General features: G+C 43.9%; 1 protein-coding gene across 1 annotated transcript; it reads left to right on the top strand.

Annotated features, from left to right (window-relative positions):
* Positions 1–837: 837 nt before the first annotated feature.
* On the top strand, positions 838–16,061 carry Usp15-31 (Ubiquitin specific protease 15/31). The gene is made up of 6 exons (XM_017172034.3): positions 838–1,883; positions 11,740–11,955; positions 12,029–12,298; positions 12,365–14,174; positions 14,240–15,030; positions 15,094–16,061. Exons 1-6 carry the CDS (start codon positions 1,248–1,250, stop codon positions 15,142–15,144), a joined length of 3,774 nt encoding a protein of 1,257 aa, XP_017027523.1. The 5' UTR covers positions 838–1,247; the 3' UTR covers positions 15,145–16,061.
* The last annotated feature ends 1,384 nt before the right edge of the window (positions 16,062–17,445 follow it).

Raw genomic sequence — 17,445 nt, 5'->3', positions numbered from 1 at the left:
CTGAGCAGAGGAAGAGCAGCCACGCCTAACGGAAGCGCTGCTTTCTCCTCTGCCGGCGTCGCTGCTGGCGAGGAAGAAAAACAAAACGAAACGCTGCCATAATTGTCGTTAATGCCAAAACCATGAATACTAAAAAGTTTTTACGAGCATAAGCTGCAGTCAAGCGGGACTGCACGAGATGATGTTCGAATATAAACTAGAATACAAACCTATGCGACATGAAAAGATTGAATTACTAGCTTTTTTTGATTAAATACAAGTTGAGACTAAAAAATTTAGTCGTTTAAAAATTATATTTATTAAAATATTTTTTAGCATTTTATACTTAGTGTATTTTACATGAATTATGCGTAAAATTCAAAGAATACATACAACATACAAAAAGTTTACATCCACTATATGTAATGAATCTGAAAAGTATGCTACATTTTGTATACTACTTACGTAACTTCTTACGTCTTATGACCAGTGAGGTTCAGAGCAGGCAGCCATTGTCAGCTAGCATTTTTGAATCTCGAGGCTTGAGTAACCAGCGTTGCCAGACTGCGCGTTCGTGAGGGTTTCAGCGTTTGAGTGTGCCCAGATGCCGGGAAAGCGTAGATTTTCTGGGTTCTTGAGATTTTTTAGGGGGAAAACAAAATTAATTAATCTGTTTATTTCATAACTTAATTTGTGGATCTGGGTGAACAGAGATGGTTCGAATATCAGCTATGGTTCGAATATCAGATGTGGCTTGAGTGTGGCTGCGATTCGAATATCAAGAAATACCGTATTTAATGGATTTGAGATTTTTTAGGGGAAAACCACACTGTTTCTGGCCACACTGACTATCCAATTCTCCACCGCCGCCTGCTAGCGGCTAAAAAATTAGAAAAATAGTTCAAACTCGCCGATCGATTCGATCCGATCCGTGACAGGCCGACCGCAGACGCGCCGCCAAAAGTGAAAGTATTTGCATACACAACAAACACCCGTCGCGGAGTGGGAGTGGGTCACCAGGAAGAAGTGGAAGAAGAAGAAGCAGAAAGAGGCGGAGGCAGACACAAAAAAAAAAGCCAAAGAAAGCAGGGGCGAAAAATCGGAAATAAAGTGCATTAATCACTGCTAAAAAGGTCAATTCGAGTTAGTTATAGTTTAGTACAACCACATACACGTCAGTGCAATTTATATCGTAAATATATGTGACGAAAATCGGTGTGTTCAGTGTGCGAGCGAGACAGCAAGAGAAAGCGAGGCGAGGCAGGAATATGGGCACAACAAAAGAGCGAAGAGAGCAGAGCGAGGGCGACGCCGCCACAGCCGCTGCCGCCACCCACACAACAACAACAACAGCAGCAGCAACAACAACTGCGGCGACTCTAGAAACAACAAAAACGGAATCAGGAGCAGCAACGGTAGCCACAACAACAACAACAACACCAGCAACAGCAACCACGGCGTCGCAGGAAAAGAGCACGAATGCCGCCAAAAAGATTCGCCGCGCCTTCTCCTTGCCACGCAATCCCTTTCGCTGGTCACGTAAATTCAAAACATCGACGGCCACGGGCGAATTGGGCGAGGACTCCGGCACTACCGGATCCCGCAAGGATAACGCCGAGCGACGTGGCAGCCATACGGCCATATCGTCCTGCGTGGGAGGGGGACGTGGTCGCTCCGGCAGTATTGTTTCCCTCAGCAGCTACGAGGCCCCGACGACGGTCAACGCCAATGCCAACATCAATGCCAACAACAATAACAACAACAACAATAGTGGCAGCAATGCAAACACCACCGCCAATAATAATAACAACAACAACAAGAGGACACGTGTCCTGCGTCGTTCGTCCTTCAGGAAGTTTCTGAACCGGATCGCCCAGCATCTGAGCTCCACGGTGAATGTTGTGGTAAGTTCCATTTAAATACTATAAGCAAACAATGGTTTTTTTGTTTTTAGACGAACTCACCAGGTATTTCAGGAAGACAATCGAACGCAGGGTTTATGCGTCAATAAAGTTTCTGAATTAAATGTTGTAATTTATGAGTAATTGTAGCTGTACATTTCAGGAAGAAATGTAATGAAATAATAAGCTTTTTATGCGTCATTAAATTGTGATTAAAAATATTATAAAAATAACTAAATGAAGCAGTAGAAGCAGCTCAAATTTTAATACTAAGTATCTCCATAGTCGTCTTAATTTATTAAAATTTGTAGTATGGTAAGAATCTATTCTTACCCTAATTCTTCCTTATTTTGATAAATAATATGATAATATCCTAATAATCTTTTCTATTTCGCTTCTTTTCAAATAGGAACTTAAGTCTTATTAAACACCAGAGGTGATATAATAGGCCCTAGGTCCCCCTAATCAGTAAAAGTATTTGCAATAAGAATACAGTTCTATTCATCTGATTCTGTAACGATTAATCTACTCGCAGGCATAACAATAGTTATTGTGCTTAAATTATTAGCAAACAAGAAAGTGTAACAATGCCATGTTTACTTATTGCAAGCTGTCTCTTGTTTGCAATTTAAAGTGTGCGCATAAACGTAGTTTACATAGTTGCAGTCACCGGAGTGCTTCACCTTTCTTTCTTTCTTTCTTTCCCTTTCTTTGTTCGCTGTGCTTAGAGTGCAGCTTCTAATAGCTCGGAACTCTGTGCCGCCTTGCTCCGTATATGGACTCCATATTCCACACTCCGTGCTCCGTGCTCCACAATGGCTCTTATCAGGGAGCTCCGGCTGTGTATTTATGAAAGGCATCGTTTAGTGCGTTATCGGCCGCTTTGTTTTGCTCGCGTCTCGTGCGCCTGCTCTTTGGTCTTTGTCACGGCAGCATCTGTCTCCGAATTGGCATCGTTCTTTTGTAACGCTGCATTTCGCCCTGACTGTTCAGATTTCGTGGACTAGTACTATATAGTACTAGTCAGCACTGGGCACGAATCGCCCTTTGCCACGTTTCACATGCTTTCACTCACTTTTTGTTTTGCTTCCCCATGCTGAGTCACCGCCTGCCCGGGTCCGGTGATAAGAGATACAAAGTATCGTGCCGAAAAGCGGCTTATTGGGACTTTGGCTGGCACTTTGCCTTATTGCGGGGAGTACGGAGTTTCGGCATGGTAATCTATATAGATATATACCTATATATATGGCATGCCACATTCTTTGTTCGCCAGCGGATAAAAAAGCCTTTGTTTACACAACTATAAATACATCGGATTGCGCTTTTTTGAAGTGTATCTCAAATGTTCTACGCTCTTCAGGCGGCAGAAATTTACGATTACCATACGCGAGGACAGCGCATGGAAATTAATTTTATTTTTAAACAATTGCTGTCTCATTATTATCATAATTTTTGTTGTTATTCCAATGAACAAAAAGAGGTTTTCGGGGGGACTGTAACTAGGTGTAGGTGGGCGCCTTTTGTTTTGCAGACAGCAATTGTTCAAACAATTTTTGTGTAAATGTTGCCAACATTTGTTGCTCCTCTCCTCCAGCTCCCTGCTCGCGCTATAATAAACAAACAAACAAACAGGCAAGCGAGCAAGGCAGACACAAAAAACAAGAGTTTTTCAGGTCGTGCGCTGCTGGAGCGAGACAACACAGTTAATGATGGAGTGCCTCGGGTAGAGATGGAGCCTCTTCGCTGCCACTGGGGAATCCAACTCCCGGCAAGGAGAGGCGCAAGCTGACAAATGTGTGCCACGCTTTTGTCTGAGTTTCTTACGTTTCCTAGGGGGGAAAGCGACAACGACAACTGCCGAAGACAAGTGCAGGGCACAATGACACACCCCATAACCTCCTCCTCCGCCTACAATCCCTATCTCAATCCCCCTCCACTCAATTTAGCGATAGGAGAAGCAATTCGTGGCTTCTGGAATTCAATTTGATCTAATAATACTTACAGAGGAGGGTGTAGCGTGTGTGTGGACAGTCCAAGTTCACAAAGTTGAATTATTTATCTGCGACTTGGGGGACTTTCTGAATAGAGAATGATATCTATTTTTCACAAAACCAAAGTCAAACTGAGAAGTATTTCAGAGCCTGCTTAAAATATATTTTAACATATTTGTAAAATCATGACTAACTATATTCTTCTAGTTTAAATTCCAAGCAAAATGTGACTTTTTACATTTCCTTTTATAATTTCACCCTTAAAGAAGCTCCACTGTTTCCGAGTGATTGCTGTTGCTGTTGTAATGGTTTGATTAATTGTAGAGGGCAAGACCTTATGGACGTAGTGCAGTTGACCTTTTTGGCGCTTTGAATTCCAGAACGATAACCGCATACGAAAACAGTTTTAATTTCATTCAAAAGCTAAGCGGCAATGGCGGGTGTTTGATATTGGGGTAATTGGGGGAGTGGAGCACGTGAAGAGCTCAATGAAAACTACTCAGTGTCCGGTTGTGTTGAAGCTACAACTGGCGTTGTTGTTGCTGCTATTAAAGCCATACGAAACCGGGGGGGAAGCTGCACTTTAACGAGAATTGGAAAGCTCAGCTTACTATATATTTATTTGCCTGCTTTATTGCCATATAACTGCACCGTTATTTGGGGTACAGACTTTTGGCCAGTTGCGGTTGTAGTTGTACTAAATACAACTTATAGTCGTTGCTTTTGCTTCTGTCTGTCTGGGTTACCTTTTGTCTTTTTCTGGCACCTTTCACCGACAAAAGAAAACGAAATAGCAGCGAAAAACGAAAAATGAAAAACTGAATACCGAAAACAGTCGGTGGCAAAGCCGATCAACAAGTCCGTACTACTACTATACGGTTGCGCCTGCTGTCTGTCTGTCTGTGAATAATTTCTTAATGACATTATGTGGCAATTGAGCATTGTTGTTAATGCTGTTTGCCGCTTCCAGCGATTACCTCATTGTAAACAATTGCTGTGATTTATGATTCACGCCACTGGCATTTTGTATCTCGCGCTTTTCCTCTCTCTGGCATCGCGCATTTCGCATTTCGCATTGATTATATTCAGAAGCCCAGTTTTGAATAACTGAGAAACACACTCAACACACAAAAGCGGGAGAAATATACACATATAGTACATAATAGTAGCGCGAAAAGCGGAAAAGCGAAATGCGAATAGAAAAACGAAATCGCACGGCGAGAACTGGGAAAAACAACATCAACAGCAATAATATGCCTTATTAAAGATTGCATGCCAAAAATTGCAAATGGCAACAAATGAATGGTGTGTGTGTGTGTGTGCAAGCGGTGCGGAAGGGGGAGGGAAATGTGGTTTTCGGAAGGAGGAAAAGCTATGGCGGAAAAGTCAAAAGTGACACTCTGTGTGTGACGATCTTAACAATAACAAGAACAACACGTGATGTAGAGGAGGCAATTTTTCACCTAGAAAAGTATTTTTGGAATCTATGATAACGGTTGGATTTTAGAAATATTTTAGTCTTGACATTAGTATTTTTAATAGGGTATTTTGGAATATTTTAAATTTCATTTTCTTATTTCTATTGTAAACAAATTTTCTTTCAAATCTAAAATAAATAGTAATAAATTAATATTAGTCATAAAGTAATAATTATTTAATTAATTGCATTATTTTTCTTATGGTAAATAAAATTTAAAATAAGTAGTAGAATTGTGGAATTGTTACTAATTATAAATAAATTTTCTTGTATTTAGAAAATCCAAAAAAAAAAATAATAATAATTCGTAATCATTATGCATTATATATAAATTTTATAACCAACTTAAAACGTACCTATATGATTTTTATAAACGAAGAAGCCTAACTGAAGAATTTCGTTCATATTTCCATTGACTCATTATTTAAGATGTAATTCTTTCAGTGTAGCTCTTACCTTGAACGTACAGTGCCCAACCGTGCTCGAACTTCAATTAAAACAAATACATAGATCTCCAAGGGTTCCAAAAACAGCTGTTTATATATACCTTTCTCCCTGTGCAATCATATTCAGTTTTGTCTATTTCCGTAAGCTTTAGCTTTTTAGCCGCCCTCTAAATTGTGGTTCATGTTGTTGCTCTCTAGTTTGCCGTCACTGCTGTTCTAGTTGTTGTTTTTGTTGCACTTGTTGATGCCTAGATTAGTACGTAACAGCGTGTGCTTGCAGTTCCCTCCTCCAGAAACCCCCCGTCCTTCCTTGCACAAATAACACCTCCACCTCCGTCACTGTTTATTCGCTTCTGTTTGCTGATTTTCTATGATATTTCAAGTGCACGAAGAGGGGTGGCTTTCCAAGGGGGCTGCTTGTATTCGCGATTTGGTTGTTTTCTTTTTTTTTTTGCATTTTGTATTTCCGCCCCAGTAGTTGTAGTTGTAGCAGCAGCAGCAGCAGCTCACACGTAACTTTTGCTGTTGTACAACGGTGCGAATTGTTGTTATTTCTATTGCGAATACTATGGCTACCTATTGTTGTTGCCTTTTTCGCTGGGATTGCCTCGCACGTTTTGCACTCGCCACTGCCTCCTATCTCTCTCGCTCTGTATTGCTCTCCCTCTTTCGCTCAATTCGCTTTCAAGGTAAAATCAATTGAGATCAAACTAATTGAAAAAATGTTTTTCAGAATTTTTAGCCTTTGCATTTATTTTCGTACTTCCATGGCCCGGCGCGGCGACGGCACGTTTATTTTCATAAACAATCATTTTGAAATTAACATTTCGGTTTCAAGGGGGCCGCCCCACGCCATGCCGGTACATTGTATTGTATTCCGTTCTTTTTTTTTTGGGGGGAGTGAAAAATTATGTTTTCAGCGCTTAGGCTGTCTAATTGGCCGTTACTCTTTTTTGTTTCTTGTTTAGTTAGTTTATATGTATATCTCTGTGTTTCCAGACAGCTACGAAAAAAGAACCACGTCATTCAGAGTTAATTACGCGCTTCTCAGGTCGCCCCATCGCCATGATATATGGCCATAAAGTCGCATAAAGAGTCCAAAAACCGTCATCAAGAAGACCAGTAGTCCACAGGGGCCACCCCTTGCACCCATACAGTTACTATACTATATGATACACAGAACGAAAAACTAATGGGTTTCTAATTCAAAGGAAAACTAACTTAACTTTTATGTTAGAATAAATGAAAAGGAATTTATTATATAGAAGAAATTAGAAATTAAGAATACGAAGGTCGGCAAAAACGTATATTCCATTCTTAAATATAAAATATATTTTCTCTTTCCTTCTAAAAATTAATTTAGATTTAAATATAACATTTCAACATTTCATTCAACTGTACTTGCCCCTTTTAAATTCAAAGCTGAATGTTAATTTAAGTAAATGAAATACCGCAGAATACATTTACACCATAACACATATTCCACAAATACTTTTAATTAATGCCACAAGGTCAACTTTCATTTAGATTACACAAACTCAACATTAATACTTATTAAAAGCCTGCCAAACATTCAAATAAATTTCTTTATCTGTACCTTCTCATGATTACACATACAATGTGACAAAATTTCCAAGTGAAAAGTACAAATTAATCGCTGGTCGCGTCTGCTGTCAAGCGTTTTGCCCTTGGCAGAAAAGCGTGGGCCTAGAGACCTGGCAAAAATACCCAGTCCAAGCCGAACGTCACATATCAGTTAAAGTTGACAGAATCCATAGGGGCGAACAGTGCCGACCAGCAGTGTAAGAGTGAGCAGATAAATCAAGTCTAAAACCTGAAATATGGGTTCGACTAAAATTCTCAATCATCGGATTAATAGCACGTAAAAGTCGCTCCAAATGAATCATCGCTAGAGTCCAGTTTTGCTAAAAACAATAACTCGGTTACGTAGTTAATTTAATCATTAAGTGATCACGACACCCCAGCTGAATGAGGGCCATTAAATATTGTCATGAATGAGAGCTAAATGCCAGCAGCTATCACTACAAGTGACTGGCGCACTCGCTCATCGGGAAGGGTTCTATTTGTTATTAATTACTCGTATCTGGAGAGTGCCCCCCAGAGGTGTTGCACTTACGCCACGCACTGTATATGTAGATAGCACTTGTGTATCTGATAAGCGGCGACGACAACGACGGCGACTCGTATCGCAAGGTGGCCTGATTAGAAGCCCATTGTGGGCGCAACCTTGACAGAGCTCGCGTTCGCCACGTAATCGCGCCCCTTTTTCAGAAATGGGCGTGACAACGCCCTGCAAGGTGCTAACCGCGTGCGAGAGTCACTTGGCGGCAATTGCATAACACAATAGATCTAATTAGTTTGCTGGGAGGTGGTTAAAGGCGGCAATAAAGCGATTGCGTCTGGACGGGGCTCGTAGAAACCATAAAGCCAGCTAGCCAGATGTTTGCCCAAGCGCCATTTCAAGTTCATATCTCGCTCTCTGGCAGAAATCCGCAATCCCAGCCTTGGAGCTCATAAATCTCAGCGCGAACTGGAATCAAAGATAATACTGGTGACGCGATCATAGGTGTCACGTGATCGTTTGGCGGCGGGTCGAACTCATTGTTGGCAGCGTTTAAAGTCTGAGAATCGAATGCGATTTCACGATTGACGAATGGGTGGCGATAATGCGAATCATATACGCATATATATAGAGGAGCTCTAATAATAGTCTGCTCGATTGGCCCATTAATAAAATGCCGTCCAACCGGTAGGAGAACTCTCGGTTGGTTCCACAATGGCTTTCAGATCGCTCTCAATTCCGGACTCGATCTCGATCCCACTCTCCGGACCAATTTCATTCATGCCCTGACCAAGATCTCTCGGCGGTAATAACAGCCTCGTGGGGCAGCAATTATCTTCAATTATTTACAATTATTTAATAAAACGTAAGCGTAACAGCAACGAGTTATAGATACAGAAATATATAGTAGGTATCTGCATCCAGTGCTTGTTATTACGTAAAAAGACAAAAGCAAATACCTGGAGTGCAGTGCAGTATTGTATTTATAAGTTATCTGGTCCGCTGGGCTTATCACAAGAGCTCTGGCCGCATAAACACACGGCGCAATGGAATTTTTGCTGCCGCCTGAAACGAAAAACGAAAAAAAATGAACAAAAAACACACACACATACACACAAAAAGGCAGCAAGAATTCGAGAAGCGGGCATAATAATTCGATACATCAAGTTAAGCGGAATACGTTAATGTAAACAAAGCCTTGGGGGATGGACTAGCTGCTAGCCGACACCCATTGAACGTGGGGCAGTGCACGAGGAGGCGACACTTGATACATAAAGAAAAACATTTGGGGCCACTTGGCCACTCGACTCCCGCCGCCCGCAAAACGTATACAAACAAAAGGCGGAGAAATTTGCTTAAATTTATAAATAATAATGACGATGATGATAAAATTGCCGGCGCAAATTGAGACAAGTGGCCCAAGTATTCTATGCCTCTCCGTATTTCTGGCTCAATTAACCAGCCGAAAGCCTGGGGAAAATGTATGTAAAAATGGAATGAAAGGCTGGCGAACGCGGCGTATGCGCAACGTCTCGAAGTCTGCTCCGTCGTCTCCAGCTGTGTGAGAAATGCTTCGCATAGCGGCCTGACCACCGCGATTAGGTCAGCGCTGATATATATACCATATACATACATATATATATGGATAGCAGCTAGATCTGGACATGCGTTGGTTCAGAAATTCCACTCAATTTATTCATTGAGGCTTTGCCCGTGGAACCTGGAACCCTCTGCCTATACCTCCCTACTCTTTCTTTTTTTTTTTTTTGCCATTTTAATCCGCGGCTTTGGCTCAGCTTACATCATGGTCGGGCCCATTTTAATTGGGTTTGCCTCTAATGAGCTGAGCTGCTTAAATTCGGAACCCTTTTAGCTTAGCGCGGCGGCGCCTCTTAATTATTAAGTAAATCAGCTTTTTGGCGAACCAAGGTTAGGGCTTTAAACTTAAGTCTTCCTAAAGAGAGCGGAGGAGAGCCAAGTTCGTGCCCTTTGCAGGGCATCTTTCTATTGTCCAAGAGGGGAGACCACTCGAGAGCAGGCACTTGGCCGCCATTCAATATGGTCCACTCACTCCCCCAACCGGAGGGAGAACACAATACAAATGGCATTTGTTCGATGCAGTCAACGTCAGTTCAATGTCAATTTGCTGGCCAACAAAAGCAACAATTACCCAAAGACGACGTCTCCTCGGGTTCTGAAACAACAACAAAGAGTCTGGCTAGGGGAATGGGAATGGGTTTGGTTGGGTTTGTCATGGATGGTGTCACTAAGCTTAAGCGAATGAGACAACGAAATCCCGGCTAATGTCTTGGGAACTTTTGTGCTGCACCGTGATGTGGCAGCTTGAATATCTGTGCTAACTGTCACCTGGAGACGAACCCCCAGCTAACTGAACACTCCTCTTTCTCTCTCTCTCTCCTCCTTTATCCGGACTGCCGCATCTGTATCTTAGTCGGAGGAGCACAACTCGCCCGCGAACCGCATCGCCTTCATAGATATCGTGCCATTTTACACCGGATGCTGGCGCAGAAAAGAGGTACCCGAAATCTAATCAGTGGGCTAGAGCCTAGCCTCCTGGTTGTGTTATGATCATCACCACCACCAGCCCTGCCCTGCCCACACAGAGATTTATTTCCCTTTTGGCCAATTTACCATTGGCCGTTGCTGATTTCTTTGCCAGTTATTTAGCTTTTTGTTTCCTATCTTGCGTGGGTTTTCGCTTTCAAAAAACCGGCTTTTGTGTTCGATTTGCGCTTCTTTCGGTCGCTTGTTTTGCCCACTTTTTTTAGTTGTTGTTGGCTCTATTGAATCCATTATTTGCTGGCTTTTTGTTTGATATTTTTTCTTGTTTTTTTTTTTTTGGTACAACACACTCGTATATCGTATATCTCTCAGCTGGCATCGATTCGCGCGAACGATGACGTTACCTTTTTGCCTCAGGCTTACTCATCTTTTGTCCGCTTTCGTCACCATATTTTCTTGCTGCATTTCCTAGGGAAATCGGGAAATATGTACATAAGCCCACTTAGCATTGACCGCCCTGCAACCGCCAAGAGTGACCTCCATAGGCGGTTTCGCGGCTGCCAATTTCATAATCCACAAAATTTCATTGCTGAACGCAACGCGGAGCCCGTTAAAGGCACTCGTGTGTTTCCAGAGCGTGTTTATAATATCGTAAATTCATATTTGGACGCCGCTCCAGTTGCACAAAGGCCAAGAGATTGCACTGGGGGAATCACCGCAGCCAGGCGAACACCCCATTTAGAGCTGTATTGTATTTTTATTATTATTTCTTTGCTTTGCTTTTATTTTGTTTTATGGAAAATTTTCGTTGAGCAGAGGAATTCCATTAGGAAGACACACCTCCTCCAACATCCCGATTAAACCAATTTCGATTTCTTTGGTGATTAACACCGAAATTTTCCAGACGATTGAACCCAAGCACACCCCGTCCAGGTTTACCCATCTCCTTAGACCCCTCGCCATAGACTACGTGTACTCCTAATTGGTTCATTAAATATATATCTCGAGCGAATTTCGCGGAAATCTTTGACTCATCTGCATATCATAAATATCCGCTAAACGATTATTATTTACATTTTATGAAAAGAGTATTTTGTTGTTCGACAGACAGACAGGCCTTTCTTTTTTGCAGCTTGTTTTCTAAATTCATTTCTTCATTTATCGCAAATTGATGTCGGCGAGCTGCGCTAAACCATTTTTAATTGGCAACGAAATTGAAACCCAATTGGCCGCCCGACCACTCCACTCCACTGCACTCCGGTGTGATCTGGAAACGAGTTTCTTGAGCAGCCAATTTGTACTCCGACTAACATAGTTCTCTGTTTTCCACTCCCCGCAGGCGAACAAACATGGTCAGGGATCTTCAGCGAATGGAGGAGCAGCCGGCAGCGGGGAGCGAGTACCGCCAATTGGCGGCTATCAGTGGCCGCCAGACCAGACGCCCGGTGTGATGGGACTGAAGAACCATGGCAATACGTGCTTCATGAACGCGGTGCTGCAGTGCCTCAGCCACACGGACATCCTGGCCGAGTACTTTGTCCTAGACCAGTACAAGGTACAAAGATCACTTGCCATCCAGAAAGACTTGCCACTAATCTCTGATCTTTCCCTCTCTCTCCGTCCTTCAGGCTGACCTCAAGCGACGCAACAAGATCAACTCGCGCAAATTCGGCACCAAGGGTGAGCTTACCGAGCAGCTGGCCAACGTGTTGAAGGCTCTCTGGACCTGCAAGAACGAGAGCGACCACAGCACCAGCTTCAAGGCCGTGGTGGATCGATATGGCACGCAGTTCCGCAGCTCCACGCAGCACGACGCCCAGGAGTTCCTCTTCTGGCTGCTAGACAAGGTGCACGAAGACCTCAACACGGCCAGCAAGCGGCGCTACAAGAGCCTCAAGGTGGGAACCATACCAAGTTGGATACCAAGATCGCGCCTAACGCATTCTCTTCCTTGTTCTGCGCAGAACTCGTACGGACGCTCGGACGAGGTAATCGCCGCCGAGACGCTGGCCAATCACATTCGGTGCAACAACAGCTTCGTCCAGGCCGTGTTCCAGGCCCAGTTTCGCTCCTCGCTCACCTGCCCGCGCTGCGAGAAACAGTCCAACACCTTCGATCCCTTCCACTGCATTTCCGTGCAGCTGCCGCAGCTCACGCAGCAGACGATCTTCGTCACTGTGGTCTACATGAAGCAAGTGCCGCGCCAGGTGCGGATGGGTCTGCGAGTTCCAGCTGGATCGCCGATTGTGGCCCTGAGGGAGCAGCTGCAGACGGACACGGGCATCGATGGAGCTCGCATGGTGCTGGTGGATCTGAATGCCGAGGGATTTACGCGCGTCTTCTACGACACACAGCCGGTGGAGACACTGGCCAGCATTGAGACCATCTACTGCATCGAGGTGCCGGAGGCGACGCCGGCTTCCAAGTCCTCTACTCCGGCCGAGACGTCGGATAAACCGGCTCCCGTAGCGGCAGTTGCCCCTGCCCCAGCCGCAGCTCAGTCGCAGGCGGACCTGCTCCTCTTAGTGGCCAACGTTTACCGAGCGAAGGACGGCAAGGATATCACGCGCTTTGGAGCTCCGTTCAGCATGAAGGCGCCGCGAGATTGCTCCTACCAGGACCTGCAGAAGCGGATGCTACGCGAAATGGCGCCGCTGCTCAAGCCAGAGGTCTTCTCCTACGCCACGCCGCTGGCTGAGATGTTCCGGATACGCCTGCAGGATCCCTCTGCCGATCCGGACACCTATTTGGAGCAGGTGGAGCATCCGCTGCTCACCGAAATGATTGACATGGCGCTGTCCGTGCTCTCCTCGGAGGCGGGGCCGCAACACATCAAGCTGCTGCTGGAGTGGAGCTCGCCCGAGGAGCACTTCCTTAGCAAGCAGCAGGACGTGGAGGAGGCCGTTGTAGAGCACGAAAGCGTGGCAAGGCTAAGTGCCAGCAAACCAAGCGACACTGCCTCGCTGACTCTGGAGCAGTGCCTGGAGCACTACACCAAGGCGGAGACGCTGAGCGCCGAGGACGCCTGGCGTTGCCCGCATTGCCAGCAGTACTTGCCCGTGGTGAAGACACTGGGTCTGTGGTCGCTGCCGGATATCCTGGTGGTGCACTTCAAGCGTTTCCGCCAGCACCAGGCCAAAGGTCCCCAGGCGGCCAAGCTGACCACCATGGTCAAGTTTCCGCTCACCGCCTTCGACATGTCGCCGCATCTGGCCCGCGGCGTCCATGAAAGCGCCAGCAGCTCGCTGGGTATTGGAGCGGGACTGGGCCTTGGCCTGGGCTCAAATCCCTGGAAGCGTGGCCGCTCCGGCGACTCGCGATCCTCCACTCTGAACTCGCGCTGCGATCCGAAGGACACGCGCTACGATCTTTACGCCGTGTGCTACCACCAGGGCGATACGCTGGAGACAGGCCACTACACGGCCGCCTGCAAGAATCCCTACGACCGCCAGTGGTACAAATTCGATGACACGCGGGTGAGCAAGGTGCCCGAGGACGCCATCGAGCAGGACATCATCAACAACGAGGCCTACATGCTCTTCTATCAGCGTCGCAGTGTGGACGCCGGCGAGTGTTCCGGCTCCAGCTCGAATTCCGGTGATCACTGGGTGTCGCGCATAGCCCCAGCTCCCTCGTCATCGGCCTCCTCCACTTCTGGCAAGGAGAAGGAGCCGGTGAAGCTGGAGGGCTCCAGTGAGGTCACCGAAACGTCAGCTGAGAAGGCTCAATCCAAGCCGGTGGATATACCCAAGATCTGCAAGGAAAGAGATGAAGGTAAGGGGATCTAAAATTGTATTTAAGTGGACACATTTTAACCCAATGCCTTGGTTTCGTTTTAGTTGTTGAAGAGCCAACGACTGCTGCCCAGGAGAAGCCTGTGGAGGTTGTCCATAAGCTCAACATTGAAGAGATCGCTTTTGCCGATGCCGATGTGGATACCAGCTTAAGCGAGACCAGCAAGACTGAGGCAGTCCCAGCAGCAGCAGCGAAGGATGAGCTTCAAGCGCTGGCCGTAGAAGAAGTCACTCCCATATTTGCCATGGACGAAGATTGCGCCGATTTGGTGGAGGAGGAGGACAAGAAGAAAGAGGAACCCGAGCCAAAAGAAGTCAAATTATCCGAAGCCCCCGCTGAAAGCGAACTAACCTCCGAGGCCAAGACCAATGGCCATGTAAGCTCCTCGTCGAGCTCTTCCTCCTCCCAGAGCTCGCTCTCGTCGCGCTCCTCGCCGAGATCGCTAAGCACCTCGGTGACGGCGGCCTCCACCCTGCAAAATAAGTTCAACGGCCACATGAGCACACCCTCGGCCATGTTCAATGGCAACGGCAATGCACCGCAGCTGTCCTCCAGCCTGCAGTTGTCGCGGCAGGTGTTGCAGAATCACAACTGGCAGGGATCTAGGAGCAGCGTATCGGCGGTGGAGAATGCCACGCACCACCAGCAGCAGCTAAGTCTGCGACATTCCTTCTCCACGAGCTCCAACTACACGGAGACGCTGTCGTCGCTGCTGCGCAAGACGGCGAACACGTGCAGCAAGGACACGCTGCTGCTGATTGACCAGCAGGGCCACCGTCATCCCGCGGGACTCATAGAAGACGACGATGATTCATACATGGGCAGGTCCCTATGGGTAAGTTCAAGAATTACTACCGAGTGAACGAATTCGCATTAATTGAAGCAACTTATGTTAAAGATCTCTCCGGTGACGCCACACAAACTCATCACTGTTTCACCCAAGAATTAGATGCGATATTATGATCCAGGGAACGGAGCATGGACGGAAAACGATACCGAAACAGAACATACACAAACGCACTATATAGCTATAAGCCTAAAGTTTACTTTATATGATATTTCGCGAAGAAGAAGATGTTATACAACTCTGTTTACTTTTAAGATATGTACTCATATATACGATAGTTGCAATATTGCATTAAGTTTGAAAAGTTGAAAGGAAACTTGAGTAGCAAGGCAGAAGGAGCCCGTTACCGTAGCCGTAAGCCCTAGGATTATTTATTCGACGAGGATGCGTTTTCTTTATTTCCCCTAACGAATACATGGACACATTGCTTTGATATTTATTGCGCCAAAACAGTGAAGAATAAGTACAATTTTATTTGATTTAGTTCCCCCCTTTTCCACACGACTCTACCCCCTCTTGTATAGTTCTCAAAACCATCTCTGACGTAACGATGAAGTGCTTGGCATACTAAGTTTAGTTTTTTGTACACGAAACCAAGTTTCAGACTACAATCTATGCGTATAGTTATAGACCTAAAACCTAGATCCTATGTATATTCTCTTTAATTACTTGATTTGTTTATATATATATATTTAATCTATTTGCTAAAACCGTGTCATTTTTTCACAACCACATATACAATTCTGGCACAACTGCAGATGAGAACTTCTTTCGACTCGATGTCTGGCTGCGTTTTGTGGGTGCGTTTATAATGCGGATCTATATATACAAACAAAAAGATATACACACCATATATATATATATTACTTTATAAATAATGTATTCTACATGTAGAAGAAAGCATTACACCAAAACACATTATATTGATAAAGACTCTACGACATTGTTTTCTGCAGAGAGAAAGAACTTTATTACGGTGTAAAATGTTCACAGTGTATTCGTAAATAAACGTGAAGTTGTTGGATATGAAAAATGATTTTTAAATTGGTAAGAATATAAACTAATGGGCAAGAAAGCAGTATATATGGGGTCATATAGGAAAGACAGATAATAATATTTATTTTCCTCATAAAAACACCGAAAACGGTTTTCGAACTAAACAAGAAAGGAAGCTAACTTCGGCACTCCGAAGTTTGTATACCCTTGCAGATTGGTTTCGATGTTTATATTATAGATTTAAATGCTGAAAACACTCACAAAACAGAGTTTCATTAAATTTTACCTATACTTATTATGTTTACAGTTTAACAGTTACAGTTTTACATTCCCAGCTTTACATATTTTATACATTTACCGATCGCTTCTATGGCAGCTATATGATATAGTCGTCCGATTTTTATAAAATTTATACCAAAGTTCTAGAATAATAAAAAAAGCTTATATCTGAGAGTAGATAAACTTACGTTGAAAAACAACGAAGTTATAATTTTTATACCCTTGCAGGGTATTATAATTTCAGTCAGAAGTTTGCAACGCAGTGAAGGAGACGTTTCCGACCCTATAAAGTATATATATTCTTGATCAGCATCAACAGAGGAATCTTTCTAGATATGTCAGGAAGAAATCGATTTTTTGGCCATTTTTGCAAAATTTGATAAGGGTTATTTGATCATTAAAATTAGCAAAAATGGCCAAAAATTTTGATTTCTTAAAATTTTAAATTTGGCATGCAGTTTTTTTAAATTAATAAAAACTAACACAAAACTGCTTTCCGAATCGAAATTAATGCATTTTTGGCTTAGCTATGATATATTTTAATTGTTACCTGCAAGGGTATACAAACTTTGGCTGGCCAAAGTTAGCTATCTTTCTTGTTTTCTATAAATTTACCGATCGTTCCTATGGCAGCTATAAGATAATAACAATAAAACTGCATACTCCGTTTTGCCTTAATATTTACGCAAAATTTTTTAAGAATTTTTAAAGAAAAATTGGAAGAAAAAAATTGGTGCCATTTATTGTGATAATTTTGGGGGGAAATAAACATTTTTGAAAATTTATAACTCAGCCAAAAACGCATGAATTTCAATTCGGAAAGCTGTTCTGCATTTTGATTTTCTTAAAAACTTAACTATAATTTAATTTAATTTTCCATAGCTTTATTTCTTATATTTACAGCACTCCAATAGCGAAAACGAGAGCGTGCGCAGGGATCTGGGAAACACAAGTTCATCAAGTTCATTGTAATTGTTGTAATGATCACCTGATCGGCAGAGGTGAAGCTGGAGGAGCGAGCAGCTGGGATGACAGATCTCAACCCGACAGCAGTGGAGGACGGTGATCGGATCTCGGCTCCTGCAGCAGGCGTAAATAATTAAAATATTTATAAATGCAATTTAAATA

This window comes from Drosophila kikkawai, chromosome 2R, assembly GCF_030179895.1.
Source record: "Drosophila kikkawai strain 14028-0561.14 chromosome 2R, DkikHiC1v2, whole genome shotgun sequence".
Lineage (NCBI taxonomy): Eukaryota > Metazoa > Arthropoda > Insecta > Diptera > Drosophilidae > Drosophila > Drosophila kikkawai.
The sequence above is the reverse complement of the archived record's forward strand: the minus strand, read 5'-3'. Positions and strand labels throughout refer to the sequence as shown.